The sequence below is a fragment of the Medicago sativa genome, chromosome 7 (assembly GCF_051527215.1).
Source record: "Medicago sativa cultivar Bolivia chromosome 7, Bolivia_mono, whole genome shotgun sequence".
NCBI lineage: Eukaryota > Viridiplantae > Streptophyta > Magnoliopsida > Fabales > Fabaceae > Medicago > Medicago sativa.
The window spans coordinates 7106482-7133447 of record NC_140755.1 but is presented as its reverse complement, the minus strand read 5'-3'; the positions used below and the strand labels follow the sequence as shown (position 1 = coordinate 7133447).

At 30.5% G+C, this 26966-nt stretch overlaps 2 protein-coding genes and 2 pseudogenes across 4 annotated transcripts; all 4 read left to right on the top strand.

The window, feature by feature from the left end:
• Positions 1-6114: 6114 nt before the first annotated feature.
• Positions 6115-7452, top strand: LOC146903898 (cytosolic sulfotransferase 15-like; annotated as a pseudogene).
• Positions 7453-10353: 2901 nt separating this feature from the next.
• Positions 10354-11897, top strand: LOC146903897 (cytosolic sulfotransferase 15 pseudogene; annotated as a pseudogene).
• Positions 11898-18233: 6336 nt separating this feature from the next.
• LOC146903896 (uncharacterized) lies at positions 18234-22588 on the top strand. 2 transcript variants are annotated; one of them, XM_085728186.1, is made up of 6 exons: positions 18234-18294; positions 18860-19236; positions 20506-20813; positions 20903-20959; positions 21160-21569; positions 22159-22588. In XM_085728186.1, the coding sequence occupies exons 2-6, from the start codon at positions 18863-18865 to the stop codon at positions 22321-22323; spliced, it is 1314 nt and encodes a 437-aa protein (XP_085584312.1). In that variant the 5' UTR covers positions 18234-18294; positions 18860-18862; the 3' UTR covers positions 22324-22588. The 2 variants fall into 2 exon arrangements, with proteins under 2 accessions (XP_085584312.1, XP_085584311.1); XM_085728185.1 differs by lacking the exon at positions 18234-18294 and adding an exon at positions 18297-18351.
• Positions 22589-23750: 1162 nt separating this feature from the next.
• Positions 23751-26645, top strand: LOC146903895 (uncharacterized). Of its 2 annotated transcripts, XM_085728174.1 has the most exons (3): positions 23751-23958; positions 24072-25873; positions 26109-26645. In XM_085728174.1, exons 2-3 carry the CDS (start codon positions 24124-24126, stop codon positions 26492-26494), a joined length of 2136 nt encoding a protein of 711 aa, XP_085584300.1. In that variant the 5' UTR covers positions 23751-23958; positions 24072-24123; the 3' UTR covers positions 26495-26645. The 2 variants fall into 2 exon arrangements, with proteins under 2 accessions (XP_085584300.1, XP_085584299.1); XM_085728173.1 differs by having other exon boundaries at positions 23809-25873.
• Positions 26646-26966: the final 321 nt, after the last annotated feature.

The following is a 26966-nucleotide window of genomic DNA, read 5'->3' as shown; positions in this document are numbered from 1 at the left end:
ATCAATCATGTTAATGAAAATAATAAATAAGCAACACATGATAAGAGATAATTTGATCAGATAAACACATATCATAATTATGTTCTCCTCACATTCGTCTAAATACAATAATTGTGGACGTACAATATATATTAATTATGACATATTATTATTTAATAAAGCTAATATCATCCAAACTTGGTTAATCGATTTCTATTGTATAATCCATCTAATTAGTTTGAGTCTCTGGCTTATTTGAACTTTGAACATGTTGATTGTTTTTTGGGTTATTTAATGAACCTTGTTGTTGGTGGTTGAAAAGTTGTTTGTGTTGAAGGTTGTTAAGTTTCTGCTGTTGATGATATTGTTGTTGATCCTGAAAGTGGTAAAGCTATGGTTGTTGATCTTGAACGTGGTAAAGTTGCTGCTGATGATGATGGTGGGAGTGGACACATTGCTATTGTCGTTGCTCCTAGGATGGAAAGGAATCCTTCTATCAATCGAAGGTATTTTACCAAGGACGCAAATCATGAATGAAATGAGTTTGTTCTATTAATTTGTTTTTGTTTTAAGTTGATTTAAGTTTTCTTTTATTTCAGGAATGATTTAGCTTATTAAGATTATGATAACTATTTAAGTGAATGTTGTTGATGAGTTAAGTTTTTATAATTTTGTTCAGGAGTTAAGTTTCTTTAATCCATTGAATGGTTGCATTAATCTGATACTCTAATTGCCCATTATTTGTTCAATAGGCAGTAACGTGGCGCTGGGATATCATGATACTCTAAGCCTTAATTGGCTGATTGATATTTTCGATCGATCTATGAATGGAGTCTTAGCATACGAGAAGGTATTAACTATTGTTATGGGTATATAGTTTAAATGACTAAATATTTACACTACTTTTAGTTAATTTAAATGTTATTTTGCATATTGAAGAAAACATTGATAAAATTATATATCTTCTATCATACTTGCAACAACTCAGGAGAATTAATGGTCCTCATTTGAATTTCACGCCCAAGTTGATGATGGACCATTGGATTGATAAGATTAATAGAATTGTTCCAGAGCTATATACAGTGAAATATCATGATTTAAAAGAAGCTGATTTGAAGGAAGCTAGCTTATCACATTTACATATATGTATAGCTAGCTTCGAAGATGTTGCAAACGATGTTGAAAAGGAATTTAAACTCTCCAAAATTAAATGGTGATGGACCATTGTAGATCACGTTCCCTTGGTCACCAAAGAGAAGTCCGTGTTGTCGAAAATGTTGATGAGGATTGAATCAAGGAGTAGCATGGTGATAACTAGGACACTGCCTAAGTTGGATGGCGACCTCTCTGAACTTCCTATTTTTCTTAACTTCTGGTTGCCAAAACTATTCAATATTTTAACATAATCGTGCACATTTAACGTCAACGAACATATGTTAAAACATATTCATCCATCTATCATGTTTATGAAAATAATAAATAAGCAACACATGATAAGAGATAATTTGATCACATAACACATAAATAATTATGTTCTCATCACAATAGTCTAGATACAATAATTGTGGACGTACAACATATATTAATCATGACATATTCTTATTTGATAAAGCTACAATAATCCAAACTTAGTTAATCGATCTCTATCGTACAATCCATCTAATTAATTTTGTTTGTGTAATTAATTTAATTTTATCATCTAATCATTCAATTGCATTTGAAATATCTTGATAACAAATGATTTTATAATCTCTAAACTCTAAATTATGATTCAGATCATCACCTAAGGGTTTTTTGCATTTCAAATATGAACAATCAATTTTTATTATGCTACAAATTAATTATCCGTATTTATATTATCAATTTTTATCAAATTCAACCTATAAATTACTTTTTACATATCAAAAATCAATTTTAACACAAAAAAACGAATCATTTCAAGATTATCTTCAATCAACACATAAATCACACAAATTAAATATTTTAACATAATCATGCACATTTAACGTCAACGAACACATGTTAAAACACATTCATTCATCATTCATGTTTATGAAAATAATAAATAAGCAACACATGATATGAGATAATTTGATCACGTAAACACATAACATAATTATGTTCTCCTCACAATCGTCTAGGTACAATAATTGTGGACATACAACATATATCAATCATGACATATTCTTATTTAATAAAGCTACCAACATCCAAACTTAGTTAATCGATTTCTATCATATAATTCATCTAATTAGTTTGTTCATATAATATAATCAATTTAATTTTATCACCTAATCATCAATGCATTTCAAATATCATGATAAAAAATGATTTTATAATCACTAAACTCTAAATTATGATTCAGATCATCATCTAGGGGTCTTTTGCATTTCAAATATGAACAATCAATTTTTATTATAATACAAATTGATTATCCTTATTTGTATCATCAGTTTTTATCTAATTCAACATATAAATTGATTTTTATATATCCAAAATCAATTTTAACACAAAAAAAAAAGAATCATTTTATGATTATCTTCAACCAACACATAAATCACAAAAATTAAATATTTTAACATAATCATACACATTTAACGTCAACGAACACATGTTAAAACACATTCATCTATCAATCATGTTTATGAAAATAATAATTAAGCAACACATGATAAGAGATAATTTGATCACATAAACACATGACATAATTATGTTCTCATCACAATCATGACATATATTAATCCATCTAATTAATTTTGTTCGTGTAATTAATTTCATTTTATCATCTAATCATTCAATTGCATTTCAAATATCATGATAAGAAATGATTTTATTATCAATCAACTCTAAATTATGATTCCGATCATCACCTACGGGTCTTTTGATTTTCAAATATGAACAATCAATTTATTTTTTATGCTACAAATTGATTATCCTTATTTGTATTATCAGTTTTTATCAAATTCAACCTATACGAGGCCTCTTGATGCTTGTCCTTTCTCCTGGTTTATCAAAAAAAAAAAAAAAAATTCAACCTATAAATTGATTTTTACATATCCAAAATAAATTTTAACACATAAAAAAAACGAATCATTTCAAGATTATCTTTAACCAACACATAAATCACACAAATTAAATATTTTAACATAGTCATGCACATTTAACGTCAACGAACACATGTTAAAACACATTCATTCATCAATCATGTTAATGAAAATAATAAATAATTTTAGTATTTGCTTAATATGATAGCACTCAAGGTGATTCCTGTCGAGTATATGATCCTATATGCGATTTTTTTTTTCAATTGTGATTGTTCGTTAATCTCTTTCCTTGCTTTGAGTTCCGGTTCTTTTATTTATTTTGTACAATATGTGATTCCTTTCTGGCAATACTCTTGAATAATCTAAACTTGAAAGTTTTGGTTTCCTTCTTAGGTAGAAATACCTTCCAATAATGAGACAAACGTGGAGGTTTGAGAGGTCACTCATCAAATGAGCACATGCACTTAATAAGGTAAATCTTATTGAATCTCAGTTTGATTTTCGCAACATATTATGTTTAGTCTATTTCCTCACAGAGTCTGATCATATTGAATTTATAAGAATTACACTTAATAAGGTACGTGAACGCATGTACCACAAAAAATATGTTCAACCGCGATTAATCGCAGCAATTGGCTTATATATTTGGTGTGTTACTTTCCAATCTGATTATGAAGTCATGTCGTAAAAAACTTATATACACATGTTTTATAGTTTAGTGACAATTCTTGAGTGTTATGTATCAGAAAAATAAAAATAGAGTTTAGTAAAAAATTATTGTTCCTGGCAGTGCATATTAGCGTGTGCATCAACCTAGAGTCACTGTAAACAAAAATATACCACTTGGCCCATATGCACCTCATATATTGAATACCCTGCTCACAATCGTCCAATAGTTGCTAGGTTGGATCGTCGTTTATGTGAAGTTGGATCCCAGTCTTTTGCAAATGTTGTGTTGAAGATGTTGACTTACTTGGATATTCATTCTGAATATTTGGTATATATTCATTATGAATGTTGTTTGACAGTTGGTGGTTGAATGCCGTCAGTATTGTTAGAGATATATATTTTAATTAGAAATGGCATCCTTTATTTGAAAGTCTCTTCATGGTATGGTTCCTATCCTACTATTGATAGTTGTATCCTACTACTCTAATTGTTGGTGTTCTTTATATTTGTTCTTTGATAGCATACTGATTGTCTACCTTGGCATAGCCAGTTGAATTTGTAAATAATCTCATAACTTTATAGTCAACATTTGGATGTAATATTCATGATTCTATTTATCATAACCATATATTGTATCTTATGTGACTTTTTATGTGACTTTATAGTCAACAGACCAAGAGCAAATTATGCTAAAAGAAAGCTATTAACAGCTCAAAAAAACGCAGCATAGGGTGCACGAGATCACCAATCATACAACAGCTCCAACTTGACTATAATTAAGTGGAAAACTTGCTACTAATAAAGTCTGACATAATGACGTCTCCAACATGATACCAATCAAGTTTAAAACCTGCAAATCAATTCTAAAACCTTTTTAAGAATCAATTCAAGAACTTTGACGAGGTAGTGGACGAAATTAAGGCGGTGTCTTGGTGTTGGTCTTTGAGTAGATTAAGGATTGTTTCTTGCCTTTTCTACGAGTGGTGTTGGAACCCGTGAGAGTGCATGAGGCGAAGGTGACAGCTGCTGCTTGGGGAGGCCTGTTTCGGGCTGGTAGGAAGGTGCTTTGCGGCTGCTTTGGCTGGTTGTGCTGATAGTGAGTTTTGAGGTGCTAAGGCCTTATTTTTTGGCTTTCAGTGTGTTTTAATTTTTCTTTTCTGTACTGTAGTGGCTGTTAGCATTTTGGTTGCTTTTAGGGGGTATCCTGCGCCTCTTAATTTTCCTGTCATGGTTGTGCTTTGCCTTTGTTGTATCTGCTTGCCTTTTGCACAACTTGTGCTAGGCTACTTAATGAATATGCTATTTCAAAGAAAAAGTGGAACACATTATGTTGGTTTTCATTTTTTAGATTCAATTTTAAGTAAACTCAAATGAATTACGACTTTTAAGAGCTATGTTATGAATTAGGACTATCTTCTATTTGCTTTATGCCACGATTGGGTGAAATTTCATTTCTCTTTGTGTTTTGAGGCAAAATCAAAGATACTAATGTCAAAATGTAAGTATTTTTTTGTCACAAAGTAGTAAGAGATATTATTGATTTAAACATTTGGATGAGATTGTTCATAGTTCAACAAAATATGATAGAGATTACCAGTTAAATTATGTAATTGTATCATTCTAAGTACCAAGTTTCATACAAGATAAAACTTTTCTAAGTAACGTCATTTTTTTTTTTCATTTTAACCTGTTTTCAATATATGTAAATATTAGTCCGAAGGTATAATAACCATTATTGTCAAAAAGTTTTTATCTTAAGATTGTCATTAACTCCATCTGATAAAAGGATCTCTTTCAATTTTCAATGACGACAATTTGGTATAACTAAAAATAAAAGTCAAGATCAATCACTTAAGCATGTTGGTGTTTATTTGCCTCGAACAATTTTTTCTCATAGGCAGCTATATATTGTCTCAAGGAACGGTTTGAAGATATTGGTTATTGATGATGAAGGGAAGATAGTTATGTGACATCTAATGTAGTTTATATATAAAATTTTCAAAATGTACTCCAATTTTTTTTAATACAATTTGACTCACTTATATAAATATTAATGTTTGTGGCATTGATCAATGATACATAATATTCTAGAATGCTATATTTCTCAAAATGCTTGAGTTGATTGTAATCAAAATATATTGATCAATAGTTTATCACAAACCCGCTCGATAGCGCGGGTCACACAATCTAGTTCTATACAAAGTTATTACGCAATACGAATTCTCACATATATTGGATTTTTTAATTCAATTTCTTAGAATATGAAAATAAGAAAACTTTCAAACCACTTATCTAAAGTAGTGGATCCAAAAGCAATTAAAGTATTTTCTTTTACACAACCCACTTGTCTAAAGTATTTTCTATAAATAACAATGCAATGCTTGTCACAATACTAGCAATCTAGCATTTGTGTTCTCCTTCAATGGCATCACCAGATCTCACACATTCCACAGAAGAACACTCAAAAGATGAACAATTGGAACCAATTGGAGAAGAGTGTAAGAATCTAATTCTCTCACTTCCTAAAGGATATGGGTTTGGCAATCAATATTTTTATTTTTTTTCAAGGTTTTTGGACTACAGCATCACAAATACAATCCATAATCTCTTTTCAAAACCACTTTCAAGCTAAAGATAGTGATGTGGTTGTTGCCACTATCAGGAACCACATGGTTGAAAGCCCTAACCTTTGCAATTATTAATCGCCATCATTTTTCTTCTCTAGAGAATCATCCATTACTTAAAACTAATCCTCATGAATTAGTACATTTCTTTGAATTTAATATTTATGTTGATACCGTTTGTCAATTTCCTAAAGTTGATTTATTAAACATGATTGAACCAAGGCTTTTTGGAACTCACATTCCTTTTACTTAGAGGTGTCAATTGAGCCCCAAATTTCAAAGCCCACTTAAAAAAGCCCCCACCAAGCCCACTAAATTAAAGCCCCCTAATTGAAAAGAATTATTTGGGGCCAAGCCCACTATAAAATCTATTTATTTGTGGGCCTAATAAAGCCCCATATTATAATTTTTTTCTTAACAACTTACTACGATCTTATTTTGAAAAACAGCTTATTTAAAACAGCTTATTTATGCAAAACAACTTATTACGATTTCATTTTAAAAAACAACTTATTCAAAACAATTTATTTATGCAAAACAACATATTTATGCAAAACAACTTATTCAAAACAACTTATTCAAAAGTTTTACTTCTCTAGCCAAGTCAATTAAAGAGTCCAATTGTAAGATAATTTACATATGTAGGAACCCATTTGACACTTTTGTGTCTTATTGGAATTTCATGAACAAAGTTGTATTACATCATTCTTTACCTACATCAACTATAGAGGATGATTATGAAAAATATTGTAGGGAATATGTCATGTTGGTCCATTTTGGGACCATATGCTAGGTTATTTGAAGGAGAGCATTGCTAGACCAAACAAGATTTTATTCTTGAAATACGAAGATCTTAAAGAAGATGTAAATTTTCATGTCAAAAGAATTGCGGAATTTTTGGAAATAATTGTGTGATTGAAAATATAATCAATTTATGTAGCTTTGAAAAAATGAAAGAATTGGAAGCAAATAAATTTGGAGTCTTAGGAAGGATATATGAGAAAAAGTACTTCTTTTGAAAGGCAGAAATAGGAGATTGGATTAATCATCTTTCTCCTTCAATGGTAGAAAAGTTATCCAAAATCATGGAAGAAAAATTAAGTGGATCTGGTATTTCATTTAAAGTATGCCCATAATATCACTATTAATTAGTTGTTTTCAATAAGTAGCACAAGTGAAAGATGCAAATATTGTTGTTGGTCTTTTACATAACTATGTGGCTATTTCATAGATTCAGATGGTTGTGAACGTGAAGTGTGTGTAAAAGTTTAATTAATGTTTCTTTTGAGTGATCTTAAGATATTGGCATGTAATATGTTACTTCGTTTGCAAAATCATGTGATATATACTTAATAATACTCATCTTATGAAAATACTTTATTCTCTAGGGTTTGTCTAACATGTACAATATTACACATTTTAGAGCAATTAAAATGAAATTTTTTTTATTGAAAAACAACTATTATTTATGAAAAAGAGTCATATTTAATATTAATTCAAAGGTCTCAATGTAAACTTACTATTTTAAACTTATTAACATATACCGATTTGTACATATTAGAAAAACCCTATTATTTGTAGACTTTGGAATCACACATTTGTATACTTTAAATCGTCACATATATAGTCTTTAAAGAGATTAATTTGTATACAATAAAACTGTAATTTCATTTTTTTTACATATATATGCAATCAAAGCATACCATTACCACACAAAAAAAAAACTTTTTTTTTCTTTCTAATACCCAAAAAAAAAAAAACTCTAAAGTAAATAATAAAGAAGAGAAATATAACAACAACAATTTGTTGGTTCTTACCCATTTTCAAATGAATCCAAGTGAGTCAGTCTTAGCATTTTCAACAAATCACTAACTATATGGTGATCACTCCACTGGTGCCATTACAAACATCTTTCTATGGTTAAGAAGGGACCTCTTTTCATTGTAACTTGTTGAGAGATTTGGAGGAATAAAAATGAAAACATTTTTCATAAAGTTAAGAAAGATATTTTGATAATATTTTTCTCTTATCATTCATTCATGGTTCATGTTATTGGTTGCTCTAACCACTATCTTATCTATCTCTAGGTTCGCTGGTTGCTCTAAACACTTACATTACATGAGGGTAAGTGAAAACTCTAAAATGTACGTGAATCTGCCCTAAAAGAAAGACGAATAACTTGCAAGAGAATAGAGACCTTTTTTATTTTTTAAAGGAAATGGAGTTCTCCATTACTTAAAAATTTAATGTGTAAAAACTCATTTAAGAAAATGCAGAGATATCACATGTATTGTATATAATTAAGCATTATATTCATATATAAATGGTTAAGCTCTTTAAAAAATCTAATATAATTTTGGAGTTCTTATTTATTTGAATATAAATTACAGTTTTTTTATTTAAACATAAATTATAGTTTAAAATCTTTATCATTCATTTTTATAACAATTTCAAATCTTATTTTTACAAATTATTATTATATTGGTAAAGACAAAACGCTATTTATTCCTTAAAAAAAAAAAAGACAAAGCGCTATTTATATTGTTTTTTTGTTTGTGTGAACCAAGTATATCCTCTATGCACAACTCTAAAGACTAATCTCTCCAGCAAAACTCTTCCTTAAGATATTTAACACTATTTCATTTTCAAGGCTGAATTCAAACTTAGGACCTCTGATTAAGCTGGAAGAGAGCCCTTACGATCTCATCGAAGTGAACTTGGGTTAAATCACTGCCAATATTGTTTATGAAACAAAAACAATCCGAATAAATAACACAATTTATGAAAGGTTAAATAAGTATTAGGTGCCTAATAAAGAAAGTGGCATGTTTATGTCCCTATAAAAAATTTTGGCATGAAGTTTTAGCCTTTGTTAAATTTAAATTTCTTTAGGCTTAAACACCTTTTTGATCCCTTTATCTCTATTGCGAGGTTTATATTGGTCCCCTAACGAAAAAAAGATGTGCATATTCGTCCTTTAATTTGATGAATTATGGTACTCCTTCCGTTCATTTTTAAGTGTTGTTTTGAACTCCACCAATATACTTCATATTGGTCCTTTACTTCCTATTATACATTTATTTTAATCCACCAGTATATTCCTATTTTTTTTTCACACACTTTCTCTTTCTAATAAATTTAATATGTTATCTTTCTCTCTTAATAAACAATTGTTAGTTACTATCTTTTTCTCCAAAAAATTCTTATTTTTTTCACACTTTGTCTCTATTATAACAAATTTTTTTAAGATAACAAGAAACAAACTTTGTTTAATAAAAAAAGAAAAGAAACTTTGTTTAAAAAAACAAACTTTAGTTTTCCAAATATATAACATTAATTAGTTTTATTTAAAAAGATAAGAATAATTGACAAAGGGTATAATTGACAAATTATACCCTTAAAATACCAAAACAACAGTTAAATATGAACGCTAAACCTGCACTCAAACGACACTTAAAAAGGAACGGGGAAGTAGCAAATTATTCATTTCCATTCATTTTGTTAATCAAAGTCAACACTTATGACACATGGCGTTGTTGATGTGGATACTCAATTAGATAGCATGGAGAGTTGGAAAAAGATATGATAGTGATAAATAGAGAAAGAGATAAACAATGGGATTAGAGAAAAAATGAAGGGAAAAAAATCCCAAATAAAATATCATTGAAAATTAGAAATAGAAATCATCAATAAATGTACTTTTCTATAAAAAAATCAATAAATGTAATAGCTGTAAAAAAGATCAATAATAAATATATAATAAAAAGTTCAGTGTTGAGGTCCCCGTGAACATAACTCACTTGGCAGAGACATGCATTATTATATGCAGGGGTCGGGGTTCGAACCCCCGACACCACACTTATTCACCTTAAAATAGGTGAATTCTAGCCATTAAACTACTTAAATTTTTTTTTTTCATTGTTGGGTGATCTCTTCCGTTTGTTTGTTGCTGTTGACTTCTCATCTTACGATCTACCCACTATGCTATTTTTGCAGTTTTTTCTTAATTTTCATTGAATGATCATGCTCTATGCAATTCCATTCTTATACACATGATGATGAACATTACCATTTATGCAGTTACTTTATTTATTACACGGCAATTGAGAGTTGTTACAAAAAATGGCAAAACGGGACTAATAAAAATGCTAGGCCAAAACTTGATGTATTCCTTTTTTGGAGGTTGATGTATTCCCTTTATCTACTTTTCTCTAGAAGGATTCGTTCTAGGAGGAGGTCATTAACCACTTGAGCAGTTTGTTGATGTATTCCATTTATCTACCATTAAGTTATAGATGTTAACTAGTATTTGGTTAGTACATTTAATGTACGTGTCCAAAACCAGATAAAGTATTTTCTTTTACACAAACCGTTGTTAAGATTAATCTATAAAATAACAATGCAATGTCTTTCACAATACTAGCAATCTAGCATTTGTGTTCTCCTTCAATGGCATCAACAAATCTCACACATTCCACACAAGAACAATCAAAAGATGAGCAATTAGAAGCAGTTGGAGAAGAGTGTAAGAATCTAGTTCTCTCACTTCCTAAAGAATATGGGTTTGGCAATCAATATTATTATTTTTTTCAAGGCTTTTGGACTACACCATCACAAATACAATCTATAATCTCTTTTCAAAATCACTTTCAAGCTAAAGATAGTGATATTGTTATTGCCTCTATGCCAAAATCAGGAACTACATGGTTGAAAGCCCTAACCTTTGCAATTATTAATCGCCATCATTTTTCTTCACTAGAGAATCATCCATTACTTAAAACTAATCCTCATGAATTAGTACCTTTCTTTGAATTTAATATTTATGTTGATACCGTTTGTCAATTTCCCAAAGTTGATCTATTAAACATGATTGAACCAAGGATTTTTGGAACTCACATTCCTTTCCATTCTCTAGCCAAGTCAATTAAAGAGTCAAATTGTAAGATAATTTACATATGTAGGAACCCATTTGACACTTTTGTGTCTTATTGGAATTTCATGAACAAAATTGCATTAAATCAATCTTTAAAGGATGATTTTGAAAGATATTGTAAAGGTATATGTCATGTTGGTCCATTTTGGGACCATATGTTGGGTTACTTGAAGGAGAGCATAGCTAGACCAAACAAGATTTTATTCTTGAAATATGAAGATCTTAAAGAAGACATAAATTTTCATGTGAAAAGAATTGCAGAGTTTTTGGGTTGTCCTTTTACTCAAGAGGAGGAAAGTAATGGTGTGATTGAAAATATTATCAATTTATGTAGCTTTGAAACATTGAAAGAATTGGATGCAAATAAATGTGGAGGTTTAGGATGGAATATTGAGAAAAAGTACTACTTTCGAAAGGCAGAAATTGGGGATTGGATTAATTATCTTTCTCCTTCAATGGTGGAAAAAGCTGTCCAAAATCATAGAAGAAAAATTAAGTGGATCAGGTATCTCATTTAAAGTATGCCCATAATGCCAAATAATGTTGTTATATGCACTTGGCAAGTGAGTAAATTTTTTAGTTGTGAGGTTATTATTTTAAATAAGTGGCTATATGCACTAGGCTTGTATTTAGTGCAAATGCAAGACACAAATAATGTTGTAGCTCTTTTATTTTTATTTGTTATATATATATATATATATATACATCCTATATATATAGAGCATGTATATTATGAGAATGACTATCTTATATGAGAATGATGAGAATGGTCATCAACCATTAAATAAAAAATAAATGGTTGAGATTAAAAAATCACATATGTACTTTACCTTACTATATCAATTCTCATAAACTCATTTCTCTTTTCATCTTCTCCCCACAATCATAGCCAGACCAAATTAAATTAATATTCCAATCTAATTAAATCGTCTTGAATGAATAACTAAATGAATTTGATTTGCAAAAACATTACTCCCCTTCTCGTGTTCTCCAATTCACAGTCATCTTCTACCAACAACATCACTAAGATTACTCTGATGGTCTCTAAACAACATATTGATTTGTACTTATTGGAATAAAGTGGGTATGGAAAAGGTTACACTTCTCAATTCCGTATTTTGTTGAACGCAAAGAGGATTAAAGATGAAAATTTGGGGCCATCAACATTAACAACTCTTTTTTTATTTGTTTTCCAGTTAAAAAAAAAAAGTTCTAAATAATCCTTCCAATTAAGTACTCCATCTTCCGTTATTTTTTCCAGATTCCTAAAAATTCAATTTAAAGAATATGTGTGACTCTTCCTATCATAAAAACAAATAGATCTTAACAAAAAAAAAAAAAAAACCATTCACCTTTAACGATTGTGATTGGAAAACCATAAAAATCAAAGTGACGAAAATTGTAGGATTTTGTTGGCACGTTTACGATTAAATGTTGATTAATTTCTGCTTCTCATCTTAAAATCTAATCGAATGTTTATTAATTTCTTCACTGGAGATTGAATTGTAATGGTCGGAAAGAGCGGTGGTCGCCGGAGGAGAGATTGTAGCAGAAATTTTGATTGTGTGGAGAAGAAGATGAAAAGGGAAATGAGTTTATGAGAATTGATGTAGTAAGGTAAAGTACATATGTGACTTTTTAATCTCAATCATTCATTTTTGATCTAATGGTTGATGACCATTCTCATCATTCTCATATAAGATAGTCATTCTCATAATATACATCCTATATATATATATATATCAGTGTGTTATGTCAATATTATATTCTAGTATTAATTAATAGTAGTTTTATGAAGTTATTAGTAGTTATAGGAATATACTTATTTCCTTCAAAAAAAAAAAAGGAATATACTTATTTATTGACGTGTTATATTAATGTTGTAATGTGTGAATGACTAAGAAAGCAAGTCAATAAATAAAAGTTCTAATCTTCCTTCATTTCTTAGGACATATGTCCTTTTTCATATTGAAATAATTTTACTGCTACTTTTCAATATTCTATCATGGTTCTTTCATAAAAGAACTCCATTTCTTCTTCGAATTTCATTTCATTTTAAAACTTTCATTCATCCATGAAGTCTCGTTATCTCATACGCGAGTCACTTAGAGAAATTGATCAATGTATAAGTGAATCATTTTGTAAAACCATTCAACAACTTATTACACAGGGACGGATGCAGAAAATTTTAATAAGTGAGGTCAATATTATATCATTAAAATTCATGTTAAAATATATAAACATGTAAACGATATTTTTTTTAGGGAGAAACAATAAAAAATTATATAATTGTAGTTTATAATTGCTCTAAAATATTGATTTTTTTAAAATATTTTTTATTTCTAGCATATTAAAAAATATAGCACCGATTAATTATTTAATTCTTTTTTTAAAGAATTATTTAATTCTTATACTAGCACCATATGTAGATTTCAACCATATGTAAATTGGTGAGAGAAAACATAGTAAATTTAACCATATGTAGATGTTAGTCTAATACTAGTTTGTTGTTAGAAATGAATTATGTGGGGACAATTATACATATTAGTGGGTTCACAATGTATAAATAACTAAATTTGGTTTAAAAAAATAATGAACACGTGGGGGAAGCTGACCCCACTGCCCCGATGCTAGATGTGTGTCTGAACATACAAGAATGAATGACATATTGTAAAGGATGGCTGCTTCCGAATCGTCCATCGTCGCGTCAAGATCATTTATCACTTTGGAGGCCGACTTGATTGTTTTGTGTCAACCACTTGTTATAGAGATTCAATAAGAAATTGATTTCTCTACCAAAATCAATCGAAGCCAATTCCTCCACATAAACATTAGGAAATCCTTTGGTTATATCTACCAAAATCATTGTTAGATTCATCAATGAAATTGACACATGACCTAAACAATGAATTGCACCACATTCATGGGATACAACACCATATGATCTTGGTGGATATTTTATTTGTGTAATTGCGTTGTACAAATAAGTAACTTTTTTTTTTAGGGAGATCACGTTATTCTTTTTAAAGAGTTTGGAATCACAAATCTGTATACTTTGAATTTTCAAGAATCATCTATTTTTTCAAGAGATTAATTTGCATACCCTAACCCTATCCGTATAATTTTTTACATATAAATGAAAAAAAAAAATGCTAATTTGTTGCGGGGGTGAGGTTTTACCTCTGAAAATTCAGTATCTGGGTTTCCCAAAACCTCCTCCAAACTTATGGGTGGTGAAATCTAAAGCATATATTTTGTGGAGGTTTATAACTTCCACTATCCACTATGTTTATTTTGCGAAGTTTCAAAACCTCTCCCATTCATATATTTTGTGGAAGGTTTTTCATGTAACACCTAATATTTATTTTTTTTAGAGGAAAACCTCCTATTTTAGAGAATGTTTATGTGAAGTCAAACCCTAGTTCTTGACTAAATAACTTAGCTATCAACCTTGCTTTATATTTGTTTTTGCTTCCATCTTGATTTTGCTCAAGTCTAAATATCCACTTACAACCAACAGACCTTCTGTTTGCATGAAGTGAAACAAGACACCGAATTCCATTGTGAATGTGCCGTGGAAAACACGAGAAATAGGGGGTTTGAATTGTGACCATTTTAAAAACTTGCGCAAAGAGAGTAAGGGAATAAAGAATCACACAATATGTTTATATCGGTTCACTGTCCAACCGATAGCTATCTAGCCTACCCCTAACAGAGTGATTTTCCATTCTGCATTAAAAGAACTTAATCAACAAAAGAGTATTCTAGACTCAGCTTTTCCAAACACTATGAGTTTTCATACATTGCATTTAGAAATGATTCAAGATGGAAATCAATGAAAGGTTCCAAAACAAGTCAGTTACAGTACGAATAGTGGCGAAGTTTCTTCCGGTCCCAGCATTCACGACAACATTGGACAGAAACAAACACTTATTCGTTCACAATGTCTAACAAATGGTTAATCATGGTTTATGAGAGGCTTCAAGAGTTTTATAAAATGATAGCCATTGATATTTCAAGCAACAAAGTAAGTGGAGACTTATAAGTACTAGACTTACCTCGCCTCAAGAAGCTCTAACAAACATCAGAAGACATAAACCATATGACCCTGTTCTTAATCACAAAAGCAACACCATTTCTGCAATTTTAATTAAGAGAGAAGAACTAACCACACTAGTGACATGGTCACGATAAGAACAATATTCCGAACAGCGAACATTATATCCAACATTCAACCGATTATCGTCTCCCAAGGATCGTTAGTTAGTTGGTTAGTTATGCAGTTAGGCTTTCAAGTTTGAACATTGACCCTTATAACAAGAAGTAAATGTAGCAAAATAAATTAGGTTCAAAATCTTTGTACTCATGCAAATGGACAGTGCAATTTAGATAGATACAAGTAAATCAAAAGCTTGAGAATAACATATATAAGCTAAATATGGTCACTGATGCTTCCGTAATTTGAATGTAATAATAAATTCATAAACCATGCCACACATAGACTTTGCCCTAAATAATTTGAATGTGTACACTTAACTTTAAGTAACATGTGAACATTTTTCATTTGTTAAAAACACTTTCAATCGCTGCACAATATTTTATGCCCTAAATAATTTCCTTTCACCTTAGAAGTAACACGGTTATGTAATGATCCAAGATATAAAAAGAGAATATTTAGACCCAATGTAACTTAAGAACTATGAGTCATCATTTTCTAGATGAATTTGGATATATTTATTAGAGTTAATCATATAATATTTTGTTATGTCATTCATCACAACAACACGGTGGCAACCAGAAAAGGGCAAAGAGCAAACTCTAGGGAAATGAGAGAAGTCAATATATTAAAAATATATAACTAAATTGAGAGGAAAATTATGAGAGAGGAAAACCAGTGAGTTAAAGAATTAAAAACAGGATAATAGGTTTCACGTAAAAAAATTTCACCAAGAGAATAGGAAATCAAAAGAACAATTTGGATGGATAATTGATTAGATTGTTATTTATTTATTTATTTATTTATTTTTTAATCTCAATTGTTTAGATTGTTATATGTTCAAATTAAAAATATATTTTCTATTTTTTTAAGAAATCAGACTAGTCCACTAAAATGAGTTACAATACCATAAGGTTTAAAATAACGGAAAATAATGATTAAAAAAAATCAAAGAAAAATGTTATAGAGGAGAATAATAGAGAAAGTATATAACAGTAAAAGATCAAAAAACAGTAAAAGATCAAATTACTCGATGTATAAAACATGATTTTTTTTTGTGATTTAAAATTTGAAATTATTTTTTAATGTTAAAATAAAAATACATTAAAATCTGAATAATTAAAACTTTTTAAGGAGTTTGACCAAAAAAAAATAAAACTTTATTAAGGAGAAAACAATTGAATAGCTTGATTTAAATAAAGAAGAATATTTTTGAAAAGATTTTGGGGAAGGGAGAATTAATTAAAGTGACACGAGGTTAGGACAATGCATAAAATATGCAAGGTTTGAGATTCAAACCCCGACCACCACCCAAAAAAGTAACATGAAATGCCATTTTAATGTGTCTTTGCAGGGTTGAACTAGGTCCCCTTTGAGGTTATAAAACTAAACACTCGTTTTGAGTTTGGTACCAAAGTACCCATAGACATAAGAACTAGTTTGCAACCAAATGACCTCGTGGGAGAAAGGTATATACAAATAAACTTTAATTGATAAACCACCAATAATTATTATTTTTTTATCAGATGGTATGGTAGTTAGAATTTCACCCTTCAAGATGAATAAACAATGAATTCAATGTTTAAACCACAACCACTGTATATTGCTTTGTTTCTAGCAATTGCGTTATACTCATAATGACACAATCATTAAATTTATCTAGGCAAAAAAATATTTATAGAAGAGTTTAATTTTCATGCATCACGTAAAATGTTATACAGTGTCAACTCTTTACAATTAATCACATGTATGACTTTAAAGTAATAATCTAACAATTATGATTGATTGACATTGTAAAAATTCTTTACACTTTCTTGAGGTGAATTGAGTATCCTTTATGTGCAATTGTAGAGACTATATAAGACTACTCTTTACTTCGAGAGTATATATGAACTAAATATTTTATAAAATAAAAAACTCTTTTACATTATAAAATAAAAACTATTGTCACATAAGTGTAGTTCAGTTGGTAGCTAACAAAAATATTATGTGCAGGAGCCGATGTTCGAACCTTAAATTCTCCACTTTTCCACACATATTGTGTGTGAATCTAGCCACTAACCTACCTGACAAAAAAAAACTATTTACATACGCAATGTATGTGAATTAGATCTTTTATAAACTAAAATATTTAAGAATTTAATGGTGGTAAGTTAACGATCCAAAACAACTTTACACACATAACCAAACATTTAGATTTTGCACATTAATTAAAGTTTTTAATTTATGTGACAATTCTAAATGTTTTGATTGATTGTATGTGCAAAGTTATTTTAGAATGTCATCACACCACCATTAAACTCAATAACTAATTATCTCTATGAGCTTAACTCAGTTGGTAAGGACAATGCTTAATATATGCAAGGTCCGGTGTTCGAACCTCAGACACCACAAAAAAACTCAATAATTGCACGGTACTACAATAAATTTTAGAATTTTAGTCCTCTTAAGTATAACTTAGTTTGACATATACGTTGTATTTCATAAACAGAGATCGATGTTCGAACCATAAATTAATCGATGTTCGAAACATAAATTACCAGTTAATTCACTTTAAATGGTGAAATTATAGCAATTTAAACGATGAAATTATAGCAAATAAGCTGCTTGACAAAAAAAGATAGAATTTGAAATGATTTTTTTTATTATCTAATTTTATAATTTTAAATAATAATCTCTCAAAACTCAAAAGTAATTTATATCAAAAGATAGAATATTTTACAATTTCTGTACCAAAAAAAAAAAAAAAAGAATATTTTACAATTTTTACAGCAAAGTAATTTCACCGCTGTCACTCACAACACAATCGAGTAGCGACAGCTTTCAATTGTAAGTGTTATTTGGTTCCCATGTTCTTCTTCTTCTTCCTTGTTTCAAGGTTTTATGGTAATTGAACTTTGTTTCTCGTATCGCACGATTTTATGCTATTTTATATTATTTTTGTTTCATAATCATTTTATTTGTTTGGTATTATTCACTTTTTATGTGAAATTTGCAAAATTTCGATGATTTTATGCGATTTCTTCACATGGGTTTATGCTGTTTTATTTGATCATGAAGTTGTTGCTTTTGTTTCATTGATTTTTGTATTATTTTTGTTGCATAAACATGTTATGTTTATTTGATGTTTATTCATGATTTTGGTGAAAGTTTTGATTTTGATGATTATACAATTTGATAGCATGTGATTTTTTCATATGGGTTTGTGAGAAATCAATTTTTCAATCATGAAGTTGTTGCTTTTGTTTCATCGATTGTATTCATGATTTTTTTTTTGTGTGACAGTTTTGATTTTGATGATTTTATAATTTGTAGCATGCAATTTCTTCATGAGTTTATGATTATATCGATTTTTTTTTCCGATTATGAAGTTTTAGCTATGGTTTTTGAACAGATAATGAGTGAAAAAACTGGCCCAGAATTGGAACTTGACAAGATAGTAGAAGAAGAAGAAGGTAACCTTGGAAAAGAAGATAATAATGTAACAAATGATGAATCTTCTGTTGCAATTTCAGAACCGAAAGAACAAAATGCGGTTAAAGAGATTCCGTCGTTGTCTTGTAGAGATGAGGAGAATGTGGAAGTTAATATAATTGGGAATTCTGGTTTCAAGGGTGTGGAAGATAATTGTGTGGATCTTACTGTTAGCGAGAGTTCAAGTTCTAGTTCTTTTGGTCATACAGACACTAGTTCTGATTCTGCATTCGGTGATTCTGAGGAGGTTGAATCGCAGCGGAGGCATAAAGTGTGGAGAAAGCCACTTCTATTGAGGTATGTTTCTCAATGTTTTAGTTATTGGACCGAACTAGGAAGTAGGAACTGGGAAGTTTGTTGGTTGGTTTGAGCTCGGTTGTACCTTACTCTAGTTGAACCAGGATTGAACTAGGTTTAACCATGGTTGGTTCATCTTGTTTTTATTTTTGCATTTATTTGTTTGTTTTACTTTTTAAATATGGTTTCACCGATTGAAGCATGAATCCGAGGTTGTTTGAGCGTGTTGAGAGAAGTCGTGTAGATGTTGTAGAAAGGAGAGTAAGATCGGATGGAGGATAGTTAAATTGCTAGAGGCAGAGGTGGTCCTAGAAAAACTAAAGAGTAACTATTAAGAAAGATCTAGAGATTAATGAGTTGGATCAAAATATGGTTTATGATAGAACATTACGGCGTAATTTGATTGATGTATTCGACCCCACTATAGGGTTTGGTTGTTGTTTTTGTGGTCTTAACTCCCTGGTTTTTAGGGAAAGGGGTCTTTGATAATCCGGAGTTTGGTTGGAAGGTATGTAAAGTATGGCCAAAGATTGTTTCAGCCAGGATTCAAACTCGGGTTTTCTCAAGTGATAAAAGATTACTGTTATAGACTCAATTTCAATTCATCCTTTTTTGACCTATAGGAAGAAGCAATAAAACAAATTGAAAAACCTAACAAAAAAGGAACTAACACATACAGAAGGAATATGCTTTGGATTGGATTGCAGTTATGAGTTGTTTTGATATATGAAGCATGAATGTCCTTAGATTTAGGTGTGTCCTGTGCACATGCGTCGGACGCTAACACCCGTACAACACGTTCAGATACTTCATTTAGGTGTCCAAATAAACTGTTCTTTTTATTTCACACCAACATGTACGGGACATTGTTCTGCTGGAAAAGGACACCTTTTTTATGATGTGTTTTGCTTATTTTGTACATTTAGTTGCTGTAATTCATAACTTGTTGTGGGTATTTATGACTATGTGAATCATCAAATTTCACCTCCTTTTTATATTTTATATATGATGCTTTTATATTTATTAATATTATATATCTGTGTCAGTGTTCTACATTTCGGACACTAGTGGTGTCTATTTGTCTGTCCGTGCTGCATAGGTTCTCATGATTGAAGTTGTGATACATCATAAATGTCATGTTTGTATTTTCAAATTACCTTGTGTTGGCTGCTATGTATTTTTTATAAGGATGTCATCTAGTTGTGTTTAAACTTTTACACTGTTAACTATCCGTGTCAGTGTTTAAACGTATTTCTGTTTACTATTCAGAAAGAAAAAGTTAACTGATCATTGGAGGAGGTACATCTTTCCTATAATGTGGCGCTCTAAATGGATCGAGTTGAAAATAAAGAAACTCAACTCTCAAGCACAGAAATACGTAAAAGAGATTGCGGCTATCGATCAACAAAAACAGTTTGATTTTTTGAAGTTTGCAGTAGACGATTTTGGTGTCAAGTCAGTACCTAGATCCAAGGGAATTCAAAGGACTAAAGTAATGTGGAGAAAGAACAGGAAAAGAGCTGAAGAATGTGATTTATCATCATATATGTCTAACCATTGTTTTTTCTCGTACTATGGTATGAAATTACTTGGTTTGTCGTAGTATTTTCTTTTGCCAGTGTATTTTGCGTTGATAGTAATCTCTTTTCTCTCTTCTGCTGTCCAGAGAATAAAAACCAAGCTCATGATGGTCCCGTAGAAGGTTTTCATGATGATGTCGTGGGTAAGTGGCCATCCCATAATATAATGTTTTTTCATTTAACTAACAAGATTTGACTCTTTTAAAGTGTGAATCAAACAAGGTTCAAGAGTTACATGCATATTCATCTTTGCTTGCATGTGTTTATTGAGTATATGATTATGAACATTTTTCAAACTGGTTTTGATCAATTGTTATATGTTTTGTTTCATTGATATGAGAAGGTAATGCTGATAATGTTGGGGAGATCAAGTTAAACGATATGTGGGCATCTGTAGATCATCAAAAAGATAATGATAAATCCTTCGTTGACATGATTGAAAATGTTGAAGCATTGTTGTCGCAAGTTGAGAATTTGAAAACTCGGATTGATACCGTGAAATATGAAAATCCTGGAAAGTTCTGTTCTGCAACTCAATCGAACATAGTTGGGCCATCTAATGGATTTAATCGTTCTGTTCATAATTCTGCTTCTTTTGCCGGTAAAGGAATTCTGGTTCCAGGTAGTTTCGCTAAATCTGAGTTATATACTGAAGATCAACTTTTGACTGACAATGAATTATCAACTCGAGAAGGGATAACTCCTTCAGTTGAGTCTGCCAATAGGACCCAGTTTGTGGTTCAGGGAGAAAATGTAAGCTTTATTATTTAAAATTATTTCAACAATTTGTATGTCATTCTTTGTTTTCCATTGCCTGCATCGTGCGTTTGGTTTTGTTTAGTTTCAATTATGCAATATATCCTTGAAGAAAGTTGTTCAAAATTTTCAAGAGCTAAGATGCCACAACTTTTATAATCATTTCTTGTTATCCCAAATAAATGTCCTTGGTGGCTTGGTGAATGATTTTAAAATTTTCTTATGCCCGTGTATAGTAAAATACTCTTGACCTTTCATGTGTAGAGTAAAATACTCACCTGTCATAACCCGGCCATGGTATCTGTATTCTTTGTTGTGTACTTTTAAGTGTTGCCAACCGCGGATCACAGAAAATTGTAGTTTGTTTCAAATTCTCCTACACCACAATGTTATAGCCCCGCTATAGCCTTTATTTGACAATACCACTGGTACCTTTACTTTTAATGTTTGGAGTTGATAACAATAATATTTTATGTATCCATTTGTCGTAGAATGAAAAACTTTGTCCAATTACTCTGCGTAATAGGATTATTGCAGACATCATAAATTTGTAACGTTGTCATTTTCTTGTAATGTTATGATTCAGGTTGAGGAGAAATCCAATGAATCAGTTGAAGAGCAGAAATGCATTTCTTCAGCTCAAGTTTCAGAGTCTGACATGATCACTGAGAATTCTATTAAACCATGTTCAACAACCAAGACACATTTCCCTAGGAACACAAGGAGGGTAAGGAGGAAGTTTGGTCCTTAAGAGTTTGATTATTTCTTCAAGAGCTTGTGGATGCAATGAGTTACAACATCATAATCATAATGTGTAAATTCTGGTTTAGTTGGTATATATTTTGCTGCACCAAGAAATGAGTTCATTATTACATTATGTGAATATGTGGATCATGCTCTTTCTTGAAGGATGCTTTTATTTTTATTAATTGGAGATATATTATTTAAGGAAGTACTGTTTCTTGATGTACTTGGGAGATTATTACTTCAATAACTGAAAATACAGTTTCTACAAAGCTATTGGCATTAATCAGTTAAATATTATACAGTAACTTGCTTATAGGCAAAAGAGTCTTGAGGATTACAAGAGCAATAACCAAACAGAAAATACAGTTTTTGTTTTCTACCTTAACTTTGTGGTTGTTATTTTTTAACTAGCAAATTGAAGTATGAGAAGTATAAGTGACACTTTGTTGTAAAAAAGAGTGTTACTACTCTTCCAAAATTATTCTCTTTAAGAAAGTTGTATTATGGGTTTGAAGATGAAGAAGTGAGATATTATTTTTTATATTTATGGGTTTTAAATTTGGGTCTTGCTAACAAGTTTTCTAAAGGCATTTGTTAAGGATTCAAAAATAGAAACAATTGATAATTTTTATGTAGAAAAAATTGCTTTTTGATGTTTCTATGTGTTAAATACACGAATTCCAATAAAATTTTTTCTGCTTTAAGGCTATGTTTGGATTGGTGGTATGTGGTGGAATGGAATGGAATGGAGCAATAAATTATTAGATTCCATTGTTTGGATTTTGCAAATAATGATGAAGTGGAATGGAACACAATGGAACTCATTCCATTCCATCCAATCCTTCAAATTTTCATTCCGCAATTTGGGATGTATGCAATGGAATGAAGCTTCAGTACAGTTAAAGTATTACCCTTTTATCCTATTTCTTTAAAATACATTATTTCAAGACCTCAAAGATTTCATCAATTCTCAAATACAATTTTGAATGTCTTGTCAAATATTGGTGCATTTTCCATTATTATAAATACAAAGTAGAATATATATATCGAATTGAGATTAATGAAAGTAATATTAATTAAAATTATAATTGAAAAAAATAATTAATACTACGTTGAAAAGTTAAATGTGCCAATTATTTTGAGGCAATTTTTGTATGTGAAAATAACTCAGTTTTTTTGGGACGATGGACAAACCTAAAAACATGTATTTTACCAAAACTAAGTTTCTATTAGTAGATTTCTTAGTCAATATAATATTGTAAGAGTACTCGTTAGTAGGAAACACTAAAGTTGACTCATTGACGAAGAAAACTCGCACATTAAAGGAAACTAATGCACAAAATCTAGACCACGACAAGAGGAAGATGCTTCCTTCATTGGGCCCCCCACATAACCAATAATACCACAAACTGGATGGGAACTAAAAATCATGTCTCCTTCAATGACTTGTAGCTAAGAAGATGAAGTTGCATTCTTTAGGGGTGTTACTTTCAATTTTTCATAACCACACATATATACTAGACTTATCTTATGCAGTGACATATACGTAGAACAATACATGAATTAAAATATCAAAATTGGCGTGTGAGAATGAGAATGACCAAGGAGCATATGCTAGTAGTCACACAACATTATAAAGGTTGTTTATGGTCATTCATTAGATCTAAAACAAAAATTTATGAACTTGACAAAATATTTCATTTTAAATTTCCTTGGTTCAAAAATGTTGATTGCCTTTCTTATTATTTGCAGTTTGATTGTGGGAACTCAATGTGCTGCCACTGTGACATCTCATCAACTTCAAATGGAAGCAAATGCTATATTAAATAGTGGATGGTGGAACACTTCTGATCCACTCTTCAATATCTCTGATCGTTGTAATTGGTATGATATTATATATATTATATCTTGCAACGATGATGGAAGCATAATAGCAATAAACATAGACAATTGGAATTCTCAACTTGCAACACCCAACTTGTCTACTCTCAACTATTCTGCTTTTAACAATTTAGAATTCCTTGTTATAAGGTCAGTTGAACTATATGGGACTATCCCAAAAGAAATTGGTCATCTCTCTAAACTCACTTCTCTTGATTTGTCTTACAATTTTCTTGAAGGTCAGCTACCTCCTGAATTATGGTTGCTAAAAAATCTCACTTTCTTACATCTATCTAACAATAAATTCAAAGGTGAGATACCTTCTTCACTAGGAAATCTCTCCAAGCTCACTCATCTTGATTTGTCTGCCAATTATCTTAAAGGTCAGCTACCTCCTGAATTGTGGTTGCTAAAAAATCTCACTTACTTAGATCTATCTAACAATAAATTCAAAGGCTATATTCCTTTTGAGTTGGGGTTTCTAAAAAATCTCACTACAGTAAGTCTATCTAACAATAGATTCAAAGGTGAGATACCTTCTTCCCTCGGAAATCTAAAACAATTAGAGGACCTAGACATCTCTCACAACGACCTTACAGGTTCCATTCCTAATGAGTTGGGATTATTGAAAAATCTCTCTACATTAGAACTATCTCACAATAGACTTAATGGAATCCTGCCTATTTTTCCATTTAATGATTATTTAATTTCCATGAACCTCAGTCACAACCTCATTAGTGGTCAAATCCCTTCTCATATTCGAGGTTTTTACGAACTTACTTTAAGCAATAATAATCTCACAGGAACAATTCCCCAATCTCTTTGTAATGCCATTTTTGTGGACATTTCATACAATTGTTTGGAGGGTCCCATTCCAAATTGTCCTCAGATTTATGCAACGAACATGGAAAACTCTGATGTATGTTCACCACACAAGAAAAAAAGTAAATTAAAGCACATTGTTGTCATTGTTATTCCGATCCTTATCATTCTAGTCATAGTCTTCTTACTTCTCATATGTTTAAATCGTCATCATGATTCTTCTGAGAAGTTGCATGGAAACTCAACAAAAACAAAGAATGGAGATATGTTTTGTATATGGAATTTTGATGGGAAGATAGCATATGATGACATAATCAAAGCAACAGAAAACTTTGACATGAGATATTGTATTGGAACAGGAGCATATGGAAGTGTTTACAAGGCACAATTACCAAGTGGAAAGGTTGTTGCCTTAAAGAAACTTCACGGCTATGAAGCAGAGGTTCCATCTTTCGATGAGAGTTTCCGAAATGAAGTGAGAATATTATCAGAAATAAAACACAAACATATTGTGAAGCTTTATGGATTTTGCTTGCACAAAAGAATCATGTTTTTGATCTATCAATACATGGAGAAAGGAAGCTTGTTCTCTGTCTTGTATGATGATGTAGAAGCTGTGGAATTCAAGTGGAGAAAAAGGGTTAATTCTGTTAAAGGAATTGCATTTGCTCTATCTTATCTTCATCATGATTGCACTGCTCCAATCGTGCATAGAGATGTATCTACTAGCAATATATTGCTTAACTCTGAGTGGCAGGCCAGTGTCTCTGACTTTGGCACAGCTCGACTCCTTCAATATGATTCATCCAATCGTACTATAGTTGCTGGAACTATTGGATATATAGCTCCTGGTAAATTAATCATTGATATTTTTTCTCTTATTGTTTTGTTTTTTTTCTTCATTTTTGTATGATGCAGAACATGCATACTATCCACATAAATAACATAAATGTTTTTATTTTATCTATATATATTTTGGCAGTCTAAAAAAAATATAAATGTTCATTAGTTTTTCATGCTAAGTAGTAATTTTCAATTATTTTCTTTGGATTCTTTTAAATACTCATAGCGATTTGATCATTGCAGAGCTTGCCTATACTATGGCTGTGAATGAAAAGTGTGATGTGTATAGTTTTGGTGTAGTCGCACTTGAAACTTTGGTTGGAAGACACCCTGAAGATTTATTGTCATCACTTCAATCAACATCGATAAGAAGTGTCAAACTATGTCAAGTATTAGACCAGCGTCTTCCACTTCCAAATAACGACGTAGTTATACGTGACATAATTCATGTTGCCGTGGTTGCATTTGCATGCTTAAATATCAATCCTCGTTCTCGACCAACAATGAAACGTGTGTCACAAAGTTTTGTCACGGAGCTCACACCATTAAGCATTCCTTTGAGTGAAATTTCAGTGCAGCAACTAATGAGTGAAGAACTCAAAGCATTATTTTATATTGCGAACCCTTGAAACAAAGACTTCAGAATGAATTAAGTTGAGTTTGTTATTATTCAATAATAAAGACACTGTCTTCTTTTTTTGTTTTTTCCCCAAAAGTTGTTGAAAAATGCTGTAAAAGTTTGTTGTTCTGATATATCAAACATAAGTATATATGTATTCACATTTCTGTTTTTGTATAAAATTGAACTACTTCTGTATCAATTATTATGCTAATTGAATTAAAAGATAAAGGTATTGCAATTGATTCAATCAAAATCTCAAGGTTTACAAATTCAACAAGAAAAATCTTGATGTGCTTGTGATAAAAATAAGCAACTCATTTTGAGATGAGTTGAGAAAATACTTTAAAGTCATGTCATATTGTTGTTAACCAAGAATAGATCCACGAAAAATCTTCAATGCAGAAAATGCAAATATTAAAGATCAAAGATGAAGGTGAATCACAATGACGGTGATGAGAAACCAAGAATGGTTAGTGAGT

Bases quoted from the DNA above. Each gene is read 5' to 3' on its own strand.
- LOC146903895 (XM_085728173.1), top strand. From the start codon at position 23,998: ATGAACTTGACAAAATATTTCATTTTAAATTTCCTTGGTTCAAAAATG. The intron at 25,874-26,108 runs GTAAATTAATCA...TGATCATTGCAG, and splicing joins TATTGGATATATAGCTCCTG to AGCTTGCCTATACTATGGCT.
- LOC146903896 (XM_085728185.1), top strand. The intron at 19,237-20,505 runs GTATGTTTCTCA...TTTACTATTCAG, and splicing joins AGAAAGCCACTTCTATTGAG to AAAGAAAAAGTTAACTGATC. The intron at 20,814-20,902 runs GTATGAAATTAC...TCTGCTGTCCAG, and splicing joins TTGTTTTTTCTCGTACTATG to AGAATAAAAACCAAGCTCAT.